This window comes from Pseudorasbora parva, chromosome 17, assembly GCF_024679245.1.
Source record: "Pseudorasbora parva isolate DD20220531a chromosome 17, ASM2467924v1, whole genome shotgun sequence".
Taxonomy (NCBI): Eukaryota; Metazoa; Chordata; class Actinopteri; order Cypriniformes; family Gobionidae; genus Pseudorasbora; species Pseudorasbora parva.
Window position 1 is genome coordinate 43,301,885 of NC_090188.1, and position 22,621 is coordinate 43,324,505.

General features: G+C 43.8%; 2 protein-coding genes across 3 annotated transcripts in view; both read right to left on the reverse strand.

The window, feature by feature from the left end:
* Nucleotides 1-405: 405 nt before the first annotated feature.
* On the reverse strand, nt 406-6,237 carry LOC137044744 (uro-adherence factor A-like). Its single transcript, XM_067421004.1, has 4 exons — nt 6,146-6,237; nt 2,050-3,382; nt 1,294-2,008; nt 406-1,226 (listed from the first exon to the last, which is right to left on the reverse strand). Exons 1-4 carry the CDS (start codon nt 6,235-6,237, stop codon nt 406-408), a joined length of 2,961 nt encoding a protein of 986 aa, XP_067277105.1.
* The window catches only part of cutc (cutC copper transporter homolog (E. coli)), a 17,930-nt gene continuing 1,424 nt past the window's right edge, over nt 6,116-22,621 (reverse strand). For both annotated transcript variants that reach the window (XM_067420629.1, XM_067420630.1), the window contains exons 2-9: nt 20,354-20,423; nt 20,133-20,192; nt 19,415-19,624; nt 14,968-15,003; nt 13,092-13,225; nt 11,337-11,364; nt 7,860-7,965; nt 6,116-6,416 (exon numbers count right to left, since the gene is read on the reverse strand). In XM_067420629.1, the coding sequence (XP_067276730.1) occupies nt 6,305-6,416; nt 7,860-7,965; nt 11,337-11,364; nt 13,092-13,225; nt 14,968-15,003; nt 19,415-19,624; nt 20,133-20,192; nt 20,354-20,423 (756 nt within the window). In that variant the 3' untranslated portion in view covers nt 6,116-6,304. The remainder of the gene's footprint in view (nt 6,417-7,859; nt 7,966-11,336; nt 11,365-13,091; nt 13,226-14,967; nt 15,004-19,414; nt 19,625-20,132; nt 20,193-20,353; nt 20,424-22,621) is intronic.

Genomic DNA, 22,621 nt, shown 5'->3' on the forward strand with positions numbered 1-22,621 from the left:
AATAAATTAATGAATTAATCAATATATTATATATGACAATCTGTTCCATTGCATACTCCTAGTAACTTTAACCAATAAAGATATGATTTTGTATTGTGAATGTGAACATTTTTCCTGTTTGTAAACAAATAAAACTCACGAATAAAGGAAGTATGCTAAATAAATGACTGCACACAAGGAAAAACACACACACACTTTCACATGATTATAGAAGGATAGGCCTATACTTGTCTCTAATGTATGAAGTCATAGGCTAGTGCGGACTAAATAAATAAATTAATTAATTAATAAATATATGCGGCAGAACAAAAAACAAATAAATGATCAACCTTATTGGGTGAAATCAAATGAAAGTGTTCCCACATTTCAGAATGCCCTCTCTTTGCAGCAGGTTCCATAACAAACTCACCACTTAACATAGTTTTTCTGATGGGCCTGGACAAGGACACTATTCGTTTCCTGTGCCCGTTCTGGGTCTCCTGGATTCTGCTCCAGACTCTCCTGTGCCCGTTCTGGGTCTCCTGGATTCCGCTCCAGACTCTCCTGTGCCCGTTCTGGGTCTCCTGGATTCTGCTCCAGACTCTCCTGTACCCGTTCTGTGTCTCCTGGATTCCGCTCCAGACTCTCCTGTGCCCGTTCTGGGTCTCCTGGATTCTGCTCCAGACTCTCCTGTACCCGTTCTGTGTCTCCTGGATTCCGCTCCAGACTCTCCTGTGCCCGTTCTGTGTCTCCTGGATTCCACTCCAGACTCTCCTGTGCCCGTTCTGGGTCTCCTGGATTCTGCTCCAGACTCTCCTGTGCCCGTTCTGGGTCTCCTGGATTCTGCTCCAGACTCTCCTGTGCCCGTTCTGGGTCTCCTGGATTCTGCTCCAGACTCTCCTGTGCCCGTTCTGGGTCTCCTGGATTCCACTCCAGACTCTCCTGTGCCCATTCTGTGTCTCCTGGATTCCGCTCCAGACTCTCCTGTGCCCGTTCTGGGTCTCCTGGATTCCGCTCCAGACTCTCCTGTGCCCGTTCTGGGTCTCCTGGATTCCGCTCCAGACTCTCCTGTGCCCATTCTGTGTCTCCTGGATTCCGCTCCAGACTCTCCTGTGCCCGTTCTGTGTCTCCTGGATTCCGCTCCAGACTCTCCTGTGCCCGTTCTGGGTCTCCTGGATTCTGCTCCAGACTCTCCTGTGCCCGTTCTGTGTCTCCTGGATTCCGCTCCAGACTCTCCTGCGCCCATTCTGGGTCTCATGGATTCTGCTCCAGACTCTCCTGTGCCCGTTGTGTCTCCTGGATTCCGCTCCAGACTCTCCTGGTCCTGTTCTGTGTCTCCTGGATTCTGCTCCAGACTCTCCTGTACCCGTTCTGTGTCTCCTGGATTCCACTCCAGACTCTCCTGTGCCCGTTCTGGGTCTCCTGGATTCTGCTCCAGACTCTCCTGTGCCCGTTCTGTGTCTCCTGGATTCCGCTCCAGACTCTCCTGTGCCGGTTCTGTGTCTCCTGGATTCCGCTCCAGACTCTCCTGTGCCCGTTCTGTGTCTCCTGGATTCCGCTCCAGACTCTCCTGTGCCCGTTCTGTGTCTCCTGGATTCCGCTCCAGACTCTCCTGTGCCCGTTCTGGGTCTCCTGGATTCCGCTCCAGACTCTCCTGTGCCCGTTCTGGGTCTCCTGGATTCCGCTCCAGACTCTCCTGTGCCCGTTCTGGGTCTCCTGGATTCTGCTCCAGACTCTCCTGTGCCCGTTCTGGGTCTCCTGGATTCCGCTCCAGACTCTCCTGTGCCCGTTCTGGGTCTCCTGGATTCCGCTCCAGACTCTCCTGTGCCCATTCTGTGTCTCCTGGATTCCGCTCCAGACTCTCCTGTGCCCGTTCTGGGTCTCCTGGATTCTGCTCCAGACTCTCCTGTGCCCGTTCTGTGTCTCCTGGATTCCGCTCCAGACTCTCCTGTGCCCGTTCTGGGTCTCCTGGATTCTGCTCCAGACTCTCCTGTGCCCGTTCTGTGTCTCCTGGATTCCGCTCCAGACTCTCCTGCGCCCATTCTGGGTCTCATGGATTCTGCTCCAGACTCTCCTGTGCCCGTTGTGTCTCCTGGATTCCGCTCCAGACTCTCCTGTGCCCGTTCTGGGTCTCCTGGATTCCGCTCTAGACTCTCCTGTGCCCGTTGTGTCTCCTGGATTCTGCTCCAGACTCTCCTGTGCCCGTTCTGTGTCTCCTGGATTCTGCTCCAGACTCTCCTGTGCCCGTTCTGTGTCTCCTGGATTCTGCTCCAGACTCTCCTGTGCCCGTTCTGTGTGTCCTAGATTCCGCTCCAGACCCTCCTGTGCCCATTCTGTGTCTCCTGGATTCCGCTCCAGACTCTCCTGTGCCCGTTGTGTCTCCTGGATTCTGCTCCAGACTCTCCTGTGCCCGTTCTGTGTCTCCTGGATTCTGCTCCAGACTCTCCTGTGCCCGTTCTGTGTCTCCTGGATTCCGCTCCAGACTCTCCTGCGCCCATTCTGGGTCTCATGGATTCTGCTCCAGACTCTCCTGTGCCCGTTGTGTCTCCTGGATTCCGCTCCAGACTCTCCTGTGCCCATTGTGTCTCCTGGATTCTGCTCCAGACTCTCCTGTGCCCGTTCTGTGTCTCCTGGATTCTGCTCCAGACTCTCCTGTGCCCGTTCTGTGTCTCCTGGATTCTGCTCCAGACTCTCCTGTGCCCGTTCTGTGTGTCCTAGATTCCGCTCCAGACTCTCCTGGTCCTGTTCTGTGTCTCCTGGGTTCTGCTCCAGACTCTCCTGGTCCTGTTTTGTGCCTCCTGGATTCTGCTCCAGACTCTCCTGTGCCTGTTCTGTGTGTCCTAGATTCCGCTCCAGACTCTCCTGGTCCTGTTCTGTGTCTCCTGGATTCTGCTCCAGACTCTCCTGGTCCTGTTCTGTGTCTCCTGGATTCCGCTCCAGACTCTCCTGTGCCCGTTCTGGGTCTCCTGGATTCTGCTCCAGACTCTCCTGTGCCCGTTCTGTGTCTCCTGGATTCCGCTCCAGACTCTCCTGGTCCTGTTCTGTGTCTCCTGGATTCTGCTCCAGACTCTCCTGTGCCCGCTCTGTGTCTCCTGGATTCAGCTCCAGACTCTCCTGTGCCTGCTCCGTGTCACCTGGGTTCAGCTCCAGACTCTCCTGTACCTGCTCCGTGTCACCTGGATTCTGCTCCAGACTCTCCTGTGCCTGCTCCGTGTCTCCTGGATTCTGCTCCAGACTCTCCTGTTCCCGCTCCGTGCCTCCTGGATTCCACTCTAGCCTCTCCTGTTCCCATTCTGTGCCTCCTGGATTCCGCTCCAGACTTTCCTGTACCCACTGTTCACAAGGGCGCTCCCACCCACAAGCCCACGATCCTGCCCCAGTCCACAAGCCCTCCAATCCACACCTAAATTCGGCAAAGAAAATATAGGCGGGGGGCTATGTACCTGTGGGTAAGAGACATGTGGGTGGGGCTCTGGTTACGCCTAGGCGCCCAAAGACTGCTGTCCCGCCCAATGCTAGTGATCCTCCCAAGTCTCCTGATCCTCCCAAGGCTCCTGATCCGCCCAAGGCTCAGGATTTTAACAGGCGACCTTGCCAGAATAACACACATTTTACTCCCCAAACGCCTTTTTTTATTTTAACGGAGCCTTGGGCAAATCAGGAGCCTTGGGAGGATCAGGACCCGGGGGCGAATCAGGATCTGCTGAGCACTGGGCTGAGCATTGATCAGCCCAATCCTGATCCGCCCCCGGCTCCTGAGGTCGCTTCAACCCGTGGACATGAAAAACAACCCGTGGGAAAACCGCAGACTTGGCAACACAGTGCAGTTGAGTACTGATGACATTTGACAACTAACGTTATGCGTCGCTCGGTTGCTCTGTTTGGTTTTAGGTCTGTCCAATTATAGTCTTTCCTGGTTCAGTTGAAACCATAGACCGTAAAAAAATATGGACGACTCGACATCATCCGTTTCCGCTTGGCAGATTTGAAGCTTTTAGGCGGCCTGCACGGCGCTGACATCTTGGGGCCGAGTCTGCGCAGTAGCGATTCCGGGACCGGAGTTGCGCAGTAGAGCGCAGGAAGTAGAGCAGGGAGTACAGCCGCGATATCAAAAGCCCGCCCACACTCTCGCAGATGCAGAACAATTAATTATGTTGGTGTGAAATAAACAGTTATGGAAATGTAGAAATTAAAGCTAAAGCTCTAATCTGCTCCCAAAAATTTCGAAAAAAGTCCGTTAGTGCCTCAGTGAGAACTTCACTCAGAGAAGCCGTCAGTCTCAGCTGTCAATCATGACGTCACACACCCCGTTTTTATAGCATCAAATAACTAACTAAATCATCGTGATGATAACTGCCTTCAGTGACATAAACTAACTTTGGGGAAAAATTTTTTGAAGTGTAATTTTATTATTTTGTTTGCCTCGCGTCCATTAGAAAACACAGAGGGGCGGCTATACTGGGACCGGTCACCGGGGGGCGATCGAGGCGCGAACGCTTCAGTAAATGAGAGGGAGACTGCAGGCTTGGTTGAAACACACCCCTTAATTACAACCCAATCAATGGAGCATCAGACTCATATTCTGATTAGAATTGAGTATGACCACATCAGGATACCTCCTGATAATTAGAGAAAAAATCTTGACCTTGATCGGTTCTGATGTTTGATGCAGATTTTTTAGTAATGTGAGGCATTCACAGATTGAATCTTGCACCTCTCGATTTGCTCTGATCATATCAAACAGGTTTGATATTTAGAATTGTAAACTGGGATGATTACATCAGTTCTTTTACAAAAGCCAATGAGAGAAGTGGATGAGAACGCGACTGCGAAACAAGCCGCTGTGTGCAGGTCCATTAACAAGTGGAGATGGTGCAATGTTGCAAATACATGTCTATTCGTATAACAAGTCTTCTAAAACATGACACAACCGTACGGACAAAGAGAAGAGCTGAGGAGAAATCGCATTGGTTTTGAACATACCGGGTGAGTTTAGAAAGAGTGTAGATCTGCTCCGTACGTGTTTACATTAGTAAATGCAGTGTGTGATAGTGTGTAATGCGTAAAAAAAAAAAAAATCAGTGAGCGATTTCACCAGATTTCATAATCGTTTTGGATTTAAAATCTCCTCTACCCCTAAAGGGACGTTGCGGGAAAATGTGGGCAAAATCTTTTTTCTTTGTAAAAAAATAAATAAAAATACTTCCCTTAATCTGAGCGGTACAAGGCTTGGCTACTTTTTCTAAGTTTGCCACTTGAACACACACACACACACACACACACACACACACACACACACACACACACACACACACACACACACACACACACACACACACACAATTGATTCTACAATGTTAAGTGGTTGAAAAAAATAAGTCCTTAATTGGGACCAAATCCAAAAAATGCACCCATAGGAATTAATGGGAAAAATTAGAGCCTTTTTTATTTATTTGTCCAATAAAAAATAAATCCAACACAATGCAGATCATACATAACCTTTTTGAGTTATTGAAATATAATGATTTTGTTAAAAAAAAAAAAAATTGATATATGATCTCCTACTTTTTCTTTTCCTTATTGCATGGTCAGATTTGTCCAAGCATGTTTTGGCGATTTTTATTTTATTATTATTATTTTATACTATATTTACACAGATGTTTTTTTGTTTGTTTTTATTTACAACTTTAACTTAAAATCTAAAACTTAAGAGGTTAAATTCGTTTAAACATTATAGAGTTCAGTCAGTATGCAGCCTTTGGACACTATTGCCATCTAGTGGCTATTGAAATTTTAGCTTTATTTAATTTCATGCTTTACCACCAGATGTCACCAAAGTCATCACATTTTTAGGTTTTGGCTGTCTGAATGTACTGGAATTTAATGAATATTAAATATAAATAAATTAAATATATAAAACAGATATATAAGGACGCACACAAAAACGGTGTATTTTTGCTTACGCTCAAATAGGGGCAAATTTGACAATCTATAATAAATGATCTGGGGGTATTTTGAGCTGAAACTTCCCAAACACATTCTGGGGACACCAGAGATTTACATTACATCGTGTGAAAAGGGGCACAATATAGTGTTGTGTGGAAGCATCATCAAGAAAAGTATAATTTAAACAGAATCAAAAGTACGGGGAGATTTTATTTCACACCTGCAAATCATCACAATGTCAAAAGCTAAGCAAAACACAGTTCTGCTGATCTTGACATCTAAAGCTGAGCAGTTTCTCAGGAATATCCTCATTGAAGAAGCACACGAGTTTCCCTCTTGTGTCCCTGTTCAGGAGTGCTTGAAGGATTCTGCTCGGATCCTAGAGTGTGTTCTTTGCGATGGCGTTCAGTTTCCGTACTTTAGTCACGTCGGCCACTTTTATGGCATATTCTGGAACGGACAGAGCGCCTCCCATACTGACGTTACAATTCCTGCAGAAGAAACCAGAAACAAAAAGAGTCCTTTCAAAACAGACATTAAAGGGTTAGTTCAGCCAGAAATGAAATGTCTGTCATTAACTCCTCTCCCTAATGTCGCTCCACACCCGTAAGACCTCCGTTCATCTTCACACACAGTTTAAGATATTTTAGATTTAGTCCGAGAGCGTATGCAAGTGTATGCACACTATACTGTCCATGTCCAGAAGATGAACGGAGGTCTTACGGGTGTGGAGCAACATTAGGGAGAGGAGTTAATGACAGACATTTCATTTTTGGATTAACTAACCCTTTAAAATAAGCTAAAACAAATCATTTTCAAGATAATTCAACCTCTCAACAACAGTTCACACAATCTTGGAAAACCTGGATATATGAGATAGTGTAACTTTAAAATTGTGGAAAAGTCAGAAACTAGAAGTTTTTGAGGAGCTGGACTAATTTTGGAAACAAAACTAGGGCCTTCAAATGTTGTGGACAATGAGAGAGTCACAAGAGTTGAGAACCGCTGTCCTATAAGAGTCCCTAATATCCTAAAGCCGAGTTCACACTGCCCGATTCTTGCCCCGCTTTTGAGTCGCCGACAGGTTTTGTGAAATCGCCGACAAATGCCCGAGATCAGGCAAATCGGTGCTCGTGCACGCGAGTGACAATCACTAAGTGTAAATAATCAAAGACGCGATCAGAGAGAATCGCCGATGAGTCGCAGACGCCGGTGAGATATTTGGCAGCTAAATATCTGGATCCCTCTGCGATTGAAACTCCTGCTGTGTGAAATGAGTTCTGACTGAAAATTACATCGGCGATGATCGACGGCTAATGAGAGAGTGAGATACAGCAGCGGGAGGTTCAGGGAGGAGTTATAGACAGAATGTCAGTATTTTAATAGATATATTTACAATTCTATCAAACAGAAACAAAGGCCAAACATTTGCACATCCAGCCACAGCCGCAGCCGCAGCACATTACAAAATTGTTTATTTACCTCAAACTGTCTTTGCAGAACACAATCCTGGCTCCCTCTGTCTCTCCACAATTTCTTCTGAAATAATTTTTTTTCTTTTTTCCACAAATCAGCGCACATACAATTTGACGAACTTTGTGCAGTTTATCATTTGTAATAAAAATTCCAAGTCTTGCGCGAGAACTCCGCCCCGCGTAGTTTACTCGTCACATCACACGTGTGTTTGGGAAACGTAGTTTGCGCACCGGAGAGAGAGAGAGTTGTCGGCGACTCTTCCTCTTGTTCAGTCATGCAGTGTGAAGCCCTCTCTCGTCAAACCATCGGTCAGTGTGAACACAGCAGTGACTGAATGATACCCCAGATAGTCATGCAGTGTGAAAAGAGCAGTGACCCGACGAGTTTGAAAATCGTGCAGTCTGAACTAGGCTTAATAGTCCTAATGTCCTAATAATGAAGCTCTCTGTTGAACACACCTGAACTTCATGCCGGAGTCCTTGCTGGAGCGAGCAGAGCAATGAAACTCCTGAGAGCCGGAGCCTTCTAGAATCCTCTGCAGGTTCCTCTCGGTGATCCCTCCACCTGCACGACCAGTGTTGCCACAGTTACTTTAAAAAAGTAATCTGATTACTCCTTTAAAAAGTAACTTAGTTACTTTACAGATTACTTGATTTTAAAAGTAACTAAGTAAGATTACAAGTTACAAAAATAGTAACTCACAGTGGCTTGGATAAGTTTCTTTAATCTGATGACTGGTTTGGAAATAGTAACGCGTTTGATTACTCGTTACTGGAAAATAGTCGTCAGATTAGAGTAACGCGTTACTGGCATCACTGTGCACGACACACCCACACACACACACACACACACACACACACACACACACACACACACAGGGGCGTAGCCATCTTTTCAGAAGTGAGGGGGACAGAAATGTCGTAATACCATTTTTTTTTTTTTGGACCAATATAATTTATCGCATCTCTTGCTTTTAATTGGGCAAGATATCAAATACACTGCTGAACAATAACCAATAATTAATATCTATAATATTATTCTCCTTTTTTTGTGCCACTTTTATGTTTGTTTTTTATACTACAAACACTTCTGCATTAAGACTCCATAGATTTTATGCAATGTAAAAAAATATATATATATTCTGATGTAACTCATCTGTTCTCTATGTGAATATATAGTAAAGTGTGATTTATTCCTGTGATCAAAGCTGAATTTATCATCATTACTCCAGTCTTCAGTGATCCTTCACTAATCATTCCCATTTGAGGATCTGATGATCAACACACATTTAGGATTATTATCAGTTGTGCTGCTCATGGTAATGCTTCATTTTCTAAACATTTGTGGTAAAATTAAAAAAGAGAGAAATTACTTTTATTGATCAGACATGCATTAAATTAATCACAAGTGATATTTTTAATATTACAAATTAGATAATTTATTTAATAAATGCAAATAAATGCTATCCATTGAACTTTCTATTCATTAAAGAATCCTGAAAAATAACATGTAGGCTATCATGATTTCCACAACATTTTGGGAACTGTTTTCAACACAGATAATAATCATAAATGTTTCTTGATTATGAAATCCTCATCTGAGAGTGATTAGTGAAGGAAGGATCATGTAACACTGAAGACTGGAGTAATGATGATAAATTCAGCTTTGATCACAGGAATAAATTACTATATATTCACATAGGGGAAAAAAGCGGTTTTAATTTGTAATAATGCTCAAAATATTACTGTTTTAACTATTTTTGATTACATAAATGCAGCCGTGGTGAGCAGAAGATACTAAACATTAAAAAAGCTGCATTATTCATATGATACTTTATTGTCAATAAATAGCCTACATTGAGATGACTTGAAAAACACACATAAAGCATATATTGTCGCATTCGTCTGATTGTCGTCGTCACATTTCATCACTCATAACGATTTTCCCTCAGCTGCAGCTCCAGCTTGACAGGGTATTACGAATCCACTTTTGGACTTTCTGTGAGAGCGCCCTCCTCATATTAAGATTCGGAAAAAATTACAGGTCATGCATAGATAATTTTTTGTCTCTGAATTTAAATCTTGATGTATTCACATTGGTTTCTGTGTAAATACACTTGCCCCTGACCTCAAGAAGCGCGCTATCAACCGAGTTTAGAGAAGGCTGTCGTTAGCGTCCCGAGACACCCCTCGCTGCAGCCTGCAGCACGATGACGTTGCTGGATCAGATCCAATACGTACTGGATGGTGGATCGTTATGGCAACGTCATTCATTCCGATCTCTGGGTTAATTTATAATGCGTATGTGCTAGTCTTGACATGTATCAATATTGTATATAGATGATGTTCTATTGTGTAGTTGTATTACTGATAAATAGTATTAAGTAATTATTGATGAATAAATCATCTTTTCATAAATGTGATGCCTAAATTACATAGTTTCGCTGTACATGCATGCAAAACAGTTACAATTTTATATTCTGATCATACTTGCTGTTGAGTGGAAGGAAAAATGAGTCAAGTAATTGTCTCTGTAATTTTAATCCTCAAGGTACAATGCAACACGATCTGTAAAGAGCTTAAAATACCAGTAGCCTACACATTCAAGGGGAAAATGCAAAACGTGTGTCCTGATGAGCATGTTATTAATCATTATTTTTGCGCGAGCGATTTGAGCATTTATCTATCCAGCAAACTCTCCTGTGCATTCTATGATGTCCCCAAAACTCTACTGCGCATGCGTGTATGACGTCATCCAATTGTGAATGAAACCCCCGCGCATGCGCGTCCAGTACGCGTTGGATCTGATCCAGTATACGTCATCGTGCTTCAGGCTGCAGCGAGGACTTCTTGAGCGTCCCTGTTAACTTGTCCGCCCCCGCACAGGGTAACACCGGTTCGAATCCCGCTCGGAGCGGGTCGACTAGGATCGGTCAGACCCAGTAAAAGTGCGGGGGACGAAAATTCATTTTATTAAAAGTGAGGGGGACACGTCCCCCGCGTCCCCCGCGTAATCTACGCCCATGCACACACACACACACACACACACACACACACACACATCACGAGAAGCAGGTCTGAACTAGGGATAGGCATTCGATTACATTTTCTTAGTCGATCGTCGGGAGAATTAACGACCGACTATCGATCAATCATTAATATTTTTTTCCAAAATGTATTATTTAACTTTTATAATTCAAAAATGCAATAAATACAAAAATACAGCGTTTTTCTTCGGTGAGACCTTTATTACAAGATCAACTTGTGGCAGAAAGTTAAACTACGTTCAGTTAGCCAAACCAAACATACGTTAACCTAGAGACTTTCAAACATTAAAATATCATTTATTAATGTGCATTTGTGTCAAAATTACATATAAACATCTTTTCCTATTCTATTTTGCCTGGAAACGCTTCCAATACGCTTGCGTGTCGCGTGAAAAATAGGCGTCGGCTCTATTTCTAGCATGCACGTGTTTTCGGCGCGGCTCGAGCAGGCAATGTGCAAACTCTAACCTGTTAACATGGGAGCCATAATAAAAACACTCAAGCCACGAAAACACACGCTCCAAGTTTGCTGTGAACTATTTCGCTTTTTAAATCAAAATGGTCTCAGCCACACTTCACGATTATTCTTTTGAAATCAAAACGGCAGACCACAGATAACCGAGTATGGTGCTAAATACTGCACTCTGGTGGTCAAATGTTTAATTGCTGCCCCACAGGGAAACTCATTAAATTGCTTCAAGACTCAAAACTACACAAGGCAACCTGCATTAGATTAAAAACGCATTAGATTAATCGATAACAAATTAACGTGATTGACGAAATTCTTAACGATCAATTATTGATTGCTGATTAATCAAGCCCATCCCTAGTCTGAACCACTTCAGGTGTTATTATTTTACATGAGGAGCACTGCTGAATTCACACATACCTGGCATTATTGCTATTCGGCCTTTTGCCTATTAGAGAAAAGACAGAAAATGCATTTGAGTTGAAACAATTTGTCATAAAAGCAAGAATATCAGTTCATAACAACTGCCAAAATATGCACCATTGTTCATTATACACATTAGAACTGATGGCACAATTCAATTAGATTAAAGTTTTCAAACCTGAGCCTCATTCATTCCTTCATTTATAGTTATGCAGCCCAACCGTTCTAGCTGTGACCACCCAACTCAGGTCACTCATTTAGGCTGTTCTGACTCGGTTTCCTTTCTAACTGATCTTATTTACGGTTCAAAGACGATCAAATGTCATTGAGGGGGTCAAAACTTTTAAACATGAACTCCTGCTGAGTTTTTAACCTGCAGTGCATCTAGAAAGTCTTCACAGTGCGTCACTTTCTCCACATTTTTCATGTTACAGAACTTATTCCAAAATTGATTAAATGTATTTGTTTTTTCCCCCTCAATTTTACAAACAATACCCTTGGACATTCCCAGAGTTGTCCCATAGCCACTCCTTTGATATTTCGGCTGTGCGCTTAGGGTCGTTGTCCTGCTGGAAGTCTGAGGTTCAGAGCGCTCTGGATCAGGTTTTCATCAAGGATTTCTCTGTACATTGCTGCATTCATCTTTCCCTCGATCCTGACTAGTCTCCCAGTTCCTTCCGCTGAAAAACACCCCCACAGCATGATGCTGCCACCACCATGCTTCGCTGTAGGGATGGGATTGGCCAGCTGATGAGCGGTGGCTGGTTTCCTCCAGGCCAAAGAGTTCAATCTTTGTTTCATCAGACCAGAGTATTGTGTTTCCCAAGGTCCTTTGAGTCCTTTAGGTGCCTTTTGGCAAACTCCAGGCAGTCTTTCACTGAGGAGTGGCATCCGTCTGTTATCTTGGCTGTATGCTTTGGGTCGTTGTCTTGTTGGAAGATAAACCTTTGCCCCAGTCTAAGGTCCAGAGCGCTCTAGAGCAGGTTTTCATCAAGAAGAGATCTTTCCCTCGATCCTGACTAGTCTCCCAGTTCCTGCCGCTGAAAAACACCCCCACATCATGATGCTGCCACCACCATGCTTCACTGTAGGGATGGGATTGGCCAGCTGATGAGCGGTGCCTGGTTTCCTCTAGGGCATGACGCTTGCCATTCAGGCCAAAGAGTTCAATCTTTGTTTCATCAGACCAGAGAATTTCGTTTCTCATGGTCCGAGAGTCCTTCAGGAGCCTTTTGGCAAACTCCATGCTGTCTGTCATATATCTTTTCCTGAGGAGGGGCTTCCATCTGGCCACTCTCCCACACAGGCCTGATTGGTGGAGAGCTGGAGAGATGGCTGTTCTTCTGGAAGTGTCTCCTCTCTCCAAAGACAAACTCGGTCAGACTGACCATTGACAAGTCTACAGCCAATCCCTTGGACATCATGTCTTCGTTTGTGCTCTAACATGCACTGTTAACTGTGGGACCTTATATAGACAGGTGTGTACCTATCCAAATCATGTCCAGTCAAATTAATTTACCACAGGTGGACTCCAATCAAGCTGTAGAGACATCTCAAGGATGATCAGTGGAAACAGGAGCACCTGAGCTCATGTCATGTCATGGCAAAGGCTGTGAATACTGATGGACATGTGACTTTAGAATCTTGCAAAGATTACAAAAAAAACTTATTTCACATTGGCATTATGGGGTATTGTTTGTAGAATTGAGGAAAATAATTAATTGTCTAATGACTGTCCAGGTGAAGTCTGACCTGTTCCACCAGTCGTTTGATCACAGGAAGGCCTTCCAGCGCTGAGCTGTCACAGCCACTGGTCAGAATCCTCTCGAAGCCCAGCGAGACCAGAGCTTCTAGCGCAACCGCTGGGTCATGGACCATATCAAAGGCTGACGGACAGAGAGAGCTGCAGTTCTTCATTACACACACATCAGCATGTTCAATAACACACTCTTACACACACACATCAGCATGTTCAATAACACACTCTTACACACACACATCAGCGTGTTCAATAACACACTCTTACACACACACATCAGCGTGTTCAATAACACACTCGTACACACTCGTACACACACACACACACACACACACACACACACACACACACACACACACACACACACACACACACACACACACACACACACACACACACACACACACACACACACCAGCGTGTTCAATAACACACTCTTACACACACACATCAGCGAGTTCAATAACACACTCTTACACACACACATCAGCGTGTTCAATAACACACTCGTACACACTCGTACACACACACACACACACACACACACACACACACACACACACACACACACACACACACACACACATCAGCGTGTTCAATAACACACTCGTACACACACACATCAGCGAGTTCAATAACACACTCTTACACACACACATCAGCGTGTTCAATAACACACTCGTACACACTCGTACACACACACACACACACACACACACACACACACACACACACACACACACACACACACACACCAGCGTGTTCAATAACACACTCTTACACACACACACCAGCGTGTTCAATAACACACTCTTACACACACACATCAGCGTGTTCAATAACACACTCATACACACTAGTGATGTCCGGTTCGCGAACGAATCGTTCTTTTTAACCGGATCTTTATAGTGATCCGGTCAAACCAGTTCACCAAATCGAACTGAATCGTTCTAAACGGTTCGCGTCTCAAATCAGGGCTGATCCCACAAGTTACTGTAGTTATTAACTTTCTGACATGAGTGACAGTCTCTCAAACTAGAAATAAAACTAATATCTTGAAGTAGATGTTGTAACTCCAATCGCTAGCTGAAGTGAGACATGTTTTGCTGAGAGAGCTGATGAACTCACGAGCAGCTGATACTGAGCATGCGCGAGTAACCGAACGTACCGGTTCTCGGATCCTCGGATCAGCAGTACAGAATCAAAAACCGTTTCTGTCGGACACGTTCGATACTGAGAACCGATGAGCCGCGCATGCGTGTTATTTGTTCAGAGGAACGAAATACCTATGCGAAATACAGGTTAACCGAACAGTTTCTCTCGGACTGGGACAGCTGATGCTGATAATACATGAGCCCGGGTGAACACTGAGGATTTGTGTAAGTAGCCTATTATGTCAATGTAAGTTTATTTAATCCGTGTAAAACATCAGTGTTTGCACGACAGTGACAGTGACAGTCTCTCAAACTAGAAATAAAACTAATATCTTGAAGTAGATGTTGTAACAATCGATTCAGTTCGATTTGGTGAACTGTATTGAGTGCTGTTGCAAAACATAAATTAAAAAATGTATTCAAGATGATGATGATGATGTCAATTATAATAATTATAATACTTAAATTTGATTACAAATACTTTATATGGATGTGTTTGAATGTATTTTCATCCGCCGGGATGATAGAAATGACGTCATTACATAACGACGTAAAAGAACCGGTGATCCGTTTTTTTTAACCGGATCATTGAAACGAACTGTCCGAAAGAACCGGTTCGCAGAAAAGAACCGAACTTCCCATCACTAATACACACACACATCAGCGTGTTCAAAAACACACTCTTACACACACACACACACACACACACTCTCACCTCTGTGGAACGTGACAGGTAAAGGTCGAGAAGCCGCTGTAGAGGAAACACAAATAAAGCATACGGCGGGTGTTAGATTATTCTACATCACTAAAACCAGATCGGATCAGATTTTTGTAGGAAAAAATTATTTGTAGGAAAATGAATAAATAAAAAAAAATTATCTCGGATAACATGAAAGAAATGATCAATTACAACTGAAGATGGAGCTCGGAAATATCGCAAATTCGTGTCGCGGCTGATGTGAATGGTTTTGACACGAAATATTCGCATTTTCATCACACCGTGTGCTAACTACACGCGACGCGATAAGATTCCAGCGAAAAGCAGCTTGTCTGTCCACAACAGGCGTGGCGCGACTACGAGATTCAACAAATCAATCAAAAACCCCAGCCAATCAGAACAGCGAGTAGGCGGAGCTCTATAAACCCCAGCCAATCAGAACAGCAAATGTGGGCCGAGCTCTATAAACCACAGCCAATCAGAACAGCGAGTGGGCGGAGCTCTATAAACCCCAGCCAATCAGAACAGCAAATGTGGGCCGAGCTCTATAAACCACAGCCAATCAGAACAGCGAGTAGGCGGAGCTCTATAAACCCCAGCCAATCAGAACAGCAAATGTGGGCCGAGCTCTATAAACCACAGCCAATCAGAACAGCGAGTGGGCGGAGCTCTATAAAACCACAGCCAATCAGAACAGCAAATGTGGGCGGAGCTCTATAAACCACAGCCAATCAGAACAGCGAGTGGGCAGAGCTCTAGCGGCAAGAGCACCAGAGATTAATCTTGACGGCACTCGCAAGGAAATGAATAAGTTCATAATCAAATTCACAAATATTACAGGATTTAAACTACTAAAGTACACGCTGAGGTACTAAAACAATCGTCGTCATAGAATACACTTGTTTGTTCACAGTTTGAACGCTCGTTGCACACGGAAGACAATAACTTGGCGGATAAAGTCGTTATTTTGATTTCTGTGCACATTAACTATTCTCGTCTCATTGTAAAGTGATTGTCCAGCCGCTGTAGTGAGATGGGCTGTGTGTCGATGTGTTTAGTGCCTTCATGGGTCTTGTGAGTGGGAATGGACTGAATGCCAATGGAGGCCTATCTGAAGCCTTTCTCTAGCCTGACAAGCCGGACCCACATCAAGATGTTTGGTCTGGAAACTCTCCATTGACGGCTCAATCTGAGGGGCGGATAAACGGCTGTCTGTCAAACTCCATCTGCACGCGATAGGATAGCGCTACACCAACCAGAGCAACGAAGGTGAAGCAGAGCTCGCTGACAGATTAAACATTCGCCGTATCCGGTCGGCTAAACTCGAACACATCTTCCCTTCTTCAGAATGACTTCAGTGCCGTTCTTTGTTCTTTTCTCAGAGAAAAGCTTAACTCAAGTCTTCCAGAGTCGCGGTCAGAGCTGATTCGAAAGACCGCCACCGTTCGCCAGTTTCTGTGTTTACTAGAAGCACGCAAACGCAATTCGGCCGTCGTCCTTATGGCCCCGCCCGCCGACTCTATACACGATGTGATTGGCCCGTCCATATTCTGAGGAACACAGCTCAGAAGGGTATTGAGAGTTCCTAGACGACACTTGCGGGCAGATTAAATTTGCTGCCGCTAGTGTGCGTCTAGATTTCTAGGCTAGCCTTTCTCAGCTTTACACTAAAATATCTTCATTTGTGTTCTGAAGATGAACGAAGGTCTGACGGGTGTCCGACGGCGTGAGAGTGACTAATTAATGAAATCATGTTTCGGATGCGTTCAAATATTTGAACTTGAGCGACTACACCGTATGCGACACGCCGACTGGATGTGATGTATTCCAAAGCTCTCCAATCGAATCACTGTGCGCACGTTGAGAATTATTATTCTTTTTGTTTATCACGTTTTATTTTTAAAAAACTTTTTAAAAATTCATAATAGATGAATATTAAATTATTAATTTTATTTATTATTTTTAATGTCTTTATTTTCTAAATAAACCTGCCGAACAAATCGGGGTCAGCCCGTTAATTAAAACATTCACACTAGCGACATGAATCTCTGGCGCTGGCGGTGTGAACGGGGCTTAAAGGTGCCATGTATTAAAAATAATTTAATATTCACCGTGTCAATTGGTGTCTCCTCCGAATTTGCCTCACTGGCACGACATGCTCAAAACCCGTCTTCGGCGCAATAATTCCGATCTTTCATGTATTCATACTCTTGTGTAATCGACGCCCCATCCCATCATTTATTTCCAAATAAATCTGTCTCTTCCGTGATACCCTGATATTTTGAATATTCCGATCTAATATGATTTCCGACCTGTAAGGTTGCCAGAATAATAATCTTACACGGTGTGTTAATAGGCCAGAGGAGAACTGAGTCTGGTTTCTCCCAAGGTTTATTTTTCTCCATCATGCCCTGATGGCGTTTTGGTTCCTTGCCACTGTCGCCTTTGGCTTGGCTTGCTCAGTTGGGGACACTAAAAATATGATTAAAGTTATTCAACTTATTATACAAATAAAATGTATGAATTAGGTCTTATTTAATTCTTTAAACTATAATACTGATCTGCCAACATTGTCTCTCTATGATAAATTAAAATAAGCTGATAACATCACTGTTTTCTCCAGTACGACTGTACAGCCAAATCTAATTTTGTCGCAATATTATCCTGTTTGACACTGTGAAGCTGCTTTGACACAATCGTGATTGTAAAAGCGCTATATAAATAAAGTTGATTGATTGATTGATTGATTGATTGCATGTGTAAAAATTGAGGTAAAAATATCCACAAAATGACCTACACGCATCAAAAGAATGAGAAGAAATAAGGGCGATGATGTCATTAATAAAATGTCAAGTTATAGTGCTGCAGAGATATCAACCTTAAAGGGGTACTTCAGCGCTGGGAAGATGAATCTGTATTTAAACTGGGTCATCAATGTAGTAGAAATGTGAAATTATTTTTGAATTTGGTGCTTTCTAGACTGAGAAAAGACAGAAAATGTATTTTTGTCTCATGGGGATGAAAGACTACAATTCCCAGAATGCTTCGCTGCCCTGTGAGGCCATTCCCAACGCCAACAACTTCATTACTGTGACTGAGTTAGAGACACTACAATTAAAAACTGAACGTGTGTGTTCAATATAATGAGTGAGTCACCGCGCGAGTATCACAGCACTGAGCACTAACTGCACGAGTGATGAGAGCTGAGGTAATCGCGACTACACTCGCGGCATACATTCACAACGCGAGTTCAGTCTGGCGCGTTTCAGTTCATGCCTTTACAAGCTTAACTTTCATAGAAATTAATTTGAGAAGTTAAAAGACTTACATTGCACACCATAGCTCCGTTTAAATGAGTGCCTGCCAGCTGAGCTCTCCCTGCAAGCTGAGTGTTACCTCCCATCCCCCATGCGCGAGTTCAAAACATGCGGAAATAGCTCCCTCTGCTGGCTGTAGTCTTTAGCCTCTGGGCAAACATTCCTCCTATGATGCAAAAATCGTCAATTTGCATCATAGGAGGAATTTTTCTAGAAATAAAATGCATAAATCTCTTGTCTCAGGGAGATATGAGGGGGGAAAGCACAATAATTTGAATATACTCCAGGGTTTCTACTGATACAAAGCCATATGCTAATCGCTGAAGTAACCCTTTAATTAGCAGTAGCATTACTAGCCCTGGCCCGACAGGTGTCGTAATACCAGTCTCGGCCATGGGAGGCGGTATGCCGGCAGCATAACCACCAGCCAACCTGCAATACACGAATAACTCGCACGGCTTGTGGGCGTACTTGACCCTGATGTCAATCGTGTGGAAAATACAGCCCACTACTTCATTTCAGTTCAGGGAAGAGAGTGGACGGATGGAAATCTTAATTGAGAAAGCTTAATTGAGATTTCCTACAGCTCTTACAGGTTGTTGGCCTTGTCTGTTTCGTTGCTTCTATTGCTCTACCCTTTTTTGTAAGTCGCTTTGGATAAAAGCGTCTGCTAAATGATTAAATGTAAATGTAATGTAAATGTAATGGCCGAAGCCCTTGGCCCCTTAAATGTATCTGATATGATAAAAATAGCTGTTTTTACCTGAGCGGAAAAAGCGGAAGTGCGTGCGCCCGGCGACTGTGTCCCGTCCCGTCATAATAAATGTCCCCGTACTCGCGAGCCGTGTGTTTGTATTACAATCGCTCCAGCAGCCGTGCTCAGCTCCTCAACACTCGCTCCTGCTCTGCTTTACACTACAGTAACGTTAATAACCGCATCCATGAACATGATTTCTGCCCGAGTCCTATTTTCCACCGGCTGTGAGGTGAAGACCACATGTCCCAAGATACTGCGCCCACACCTGGCGTCATCAAACTACTCCTTGGTTTAGAATAGGCGCCCTCCAGTGGACAGAAAGTTGCATAGTGCTCCTTTAAGACTTGAGGGAGGATGCAGCAGGTTTTACCCAGAAGCTCCATGCAGAGCTGAGCATCCACACGGCCGTCTCCGGTGAGCGCGCCGAACACAAGCCCATCCGCTCCATGGCTCTTCATCTGCTCAATATCCCGCTTCATCACCTCCAGCTCCCAGTCTGAGTACAGGAAGTCTCCTCCGCGGGGCCGGATCATCACATACACCGGGATACGCACACTCTCCTTCACCACCTGCAGCAGACCTGCAGACAAAACAAGATGGCTTCTCTAACACCGGCACTAAAACAAGATGGCTTCTCTAACACCGGCACTAACTATAGTACAGCTTATACTCAGATCCATATAGGCATCCATTCATCCATCCATTTATCCTTTCATTCATTCATCCATCCATCCATTTATCCTTTCATTCATTCATTCATCCTTCCATCTATCATACTACCCATTCATCCATCATTCTTCCTTTAATTCATCCATCCATTCATCCTTCCATCCATCCATTTATACTTTCATTCATTCATTCATTCATCCTTCCATCCATCGTTCTGTCCATTCATCCATCCATTCTTCCTTTCATTAATCGTTCTATCATCCATCCATCCATTCCTTTCCTTCAATTCTTTTCGCCCCGCCCCTTTATTCTGCGTATGAATTATTATAATGGGGAATAATGTGACGTGTTGGTTCCTGAAAGAAAGTCAAGACTAAATGGAGGCGTTTCAGGAGTTCAGGAACAGTGTGTGTGGTGACCTGTGCTCGGCGTCGTCCCTCCCTCTAGCAGGTTACAGCACAGCTCAATACGACCAGCTCCTGTACACACACACACACACACACACACAATAACACATGACAGCTGCACAAAACACTCACAAAACACTTCATAAAAAAGTGCAATGTTCAACGCTACCAATCTGATGATGAATTACAATGTTTTAATTTAACTATATATAAGAAGGTGTGTGAAATTTTACCTCCCCTTTCTGCGTTTATGGCTGACTCAACTGAGTCCACACATACCTCCATCAGGAGACCGTCTGACATCTGAAAGAAACAAGAGCCGCCTGTCTCTACACTGCAAAATTGCCACAAAAGCAAATTTAAACCACAAAAACTGCATTTACTCAAACTGAGAAGAGGTGGCATACATGTGTTTACACAGGAACTGATGTAGAGTTTATACACTCACCTAAAGGATTATTAGGAACACCAGTTCAATTTTCTCATTAATGCAATTATCTAATCAACCAATCACATGGCAGTTGCTTCAATGCCATAGGTCCTGGTCAAGACAATCTCCTGAACTCCAATTGTGTCAGAATGGGAAAGAAAGGTGATTTAAGCAATTTTGAGCGTGGCATGGTGGTGGTGCCAGACGGGCCGGTCTGAATATTTCACAATCTGCTCAGTTACTGGGATTTACACACACAACCATTTCTAGGGTTTACAGAGAATGGTGTGAAAAGGGAAGAGCATCCAGTCTGCAGCAGTCCTGTGGGAGAAAATGCCTTGTTGATGCTCGAGGTCAGAGGAGAATGGGCCGACTGATTCAAGCTGATAGAAGAGCAACTTTGACTGAAATAACCACTCGTTACAACCGAGGTATGCAGCAAAGCATTTGTGAAGCCACAACACACACAACCTTGAGGCGGATGGGCTACACCAGCAGAAGACCCCACCGGGTACCACTCATCTCCACTACAAATAGGAAAAAGAGGCGACAATTTGCACAAGCTCACCAAAATTGGGCAGTTGAAGACTGGAGAAATGTTGCCTGGTCTGATGAGTCTCGATTTCTGTTGAGACATTCAGATGGTAGAGTCAGAACTTAGCGTAAACAGAATGAGAACATGGATCCATCATGCCTTGTTCCCACTGTGCAGGCTGGTGGTGGTGGTGTAATGGTGTGGGGGATGTTTTCTTGGCACTCTTTAGGCCCCTTAGTGCCAATTGGGCATCGTTTAAATGCCACGGCCTACCTGAGCATTGTTTCTGACCATGTCCATCCCTTTATGACCAGCATGTCCCCATCCTCTGATGGCTACTTCCAGCAGGATAATGCACCATGTCACAAAGCTCAAATCATTTCAAATTGCTTTCTTGAACATGACAATGGCCCTCATTTATCAATCTTGCGTAGAAACAGGCATATATGTTGGCGTAAGATTATGCTTACACTCCTCTCACCACCTGATTTATGAAGCTGTGCGCACCTCTGCAATCCAGGTGTACGCAATACTTGCCCTTGATCAATGCCGCGGCTGAAAAAGATCATCATTAGAATAACACGCCCCTATATATTCAAGTCTCCGCCTCCCCCACACCCTCATTTTACGCCATGGACACACGGAAGACGGCAAAGAAGCGAAACTTCTCCGACATGGAGATCGAGACCACCAGGTGGAAAAAACTAAAATAATTATTTGGGAGTTTAAAGGGTTACTTCAGTGATTAGAAACCCTGACAAGAGATTTATGCATTTTATTTCTGGAAAAATTGAAAAAAAAAAAATTTTTATTTCAACAAAATTGTTGGCCAGAGGCTAAAGACTACAGCCAGCAGAGGGAGCCATTTCCACGTTTTCAATTTGCACATGGGGGATGGAGATCACACTCACAGCTCAGCTGCAGCCTCAGGCATTCATGTCGGCCAGCAGAGCAAAGTAAGTCTTTCAACTTCTCAAACTAATTCCAATGAAAGTTAGGCTTTCAAAGGCATGAACTGAAAATGCAGCAGACTAAACATGCGCCAAATTAAAAAATAATTTCACATTTCTACTACATTAATGAGTGGGATTAAAGGCACCCACAAAAACAAAATATGGACCCAAATTACGAGTACTGTTAATAGTGTGGCGGTTGAGAAGCGCACTCCAGCTGTTTAAACATGTTTGGATGATAAATTACCATCACAATGCATTATTTTACAGCACGTTTTGATTAATAATTGCATGACAATTTGTAACATTCTTATTATTCTTATTATGATTTTTATTATTAATGACACTTATTGTTATTTAGAAGAAGAAGGTCATTTTTATTATTTCGTCAGTCTGCATTATTTTCAGTCCCAGTGCGTGCGCAGCTGCCGGGCCTAACCCTGAAGCGTCAGGTAAAGCGCACAGGCTCGACTGGAGGAATACACGTCTACAAATCAAATGCTTTGGTAAAGTCACACAAATTAAACATTGAAGTCCATGTTGCACAAAAATAAACACTGAAGTTTATAATTACTATGTTGTT

What these genes read in the sequence shown, in the direction of transcription:
- LOC137044744 (XM_067421004.1), bottom strand. Translation starts at nt 6,237, where the DNA reads ATGAGGATATTCCTGAGAAACTGCTCAGCTTTAGATGTCAAGATCAGC. An exon ending in GACATTGTGATGATTTGCAG is followed by an intron (nt 3,383 to 6,145) that starts GTGTGAAATAAA and finishes TGCCGAATTTAG; the next exon opens with GTGTGGATTGGAGGGCTTGT. An exon ending in CACAGAACAGGACCAGGAGA is followed by an intron (nt 1,227 to 1,293) that starts GTCTGGAGCGGA and finishes CATGAGACCCAG; the next exon opens with AATGGGCGCAGGAGAGTCTG.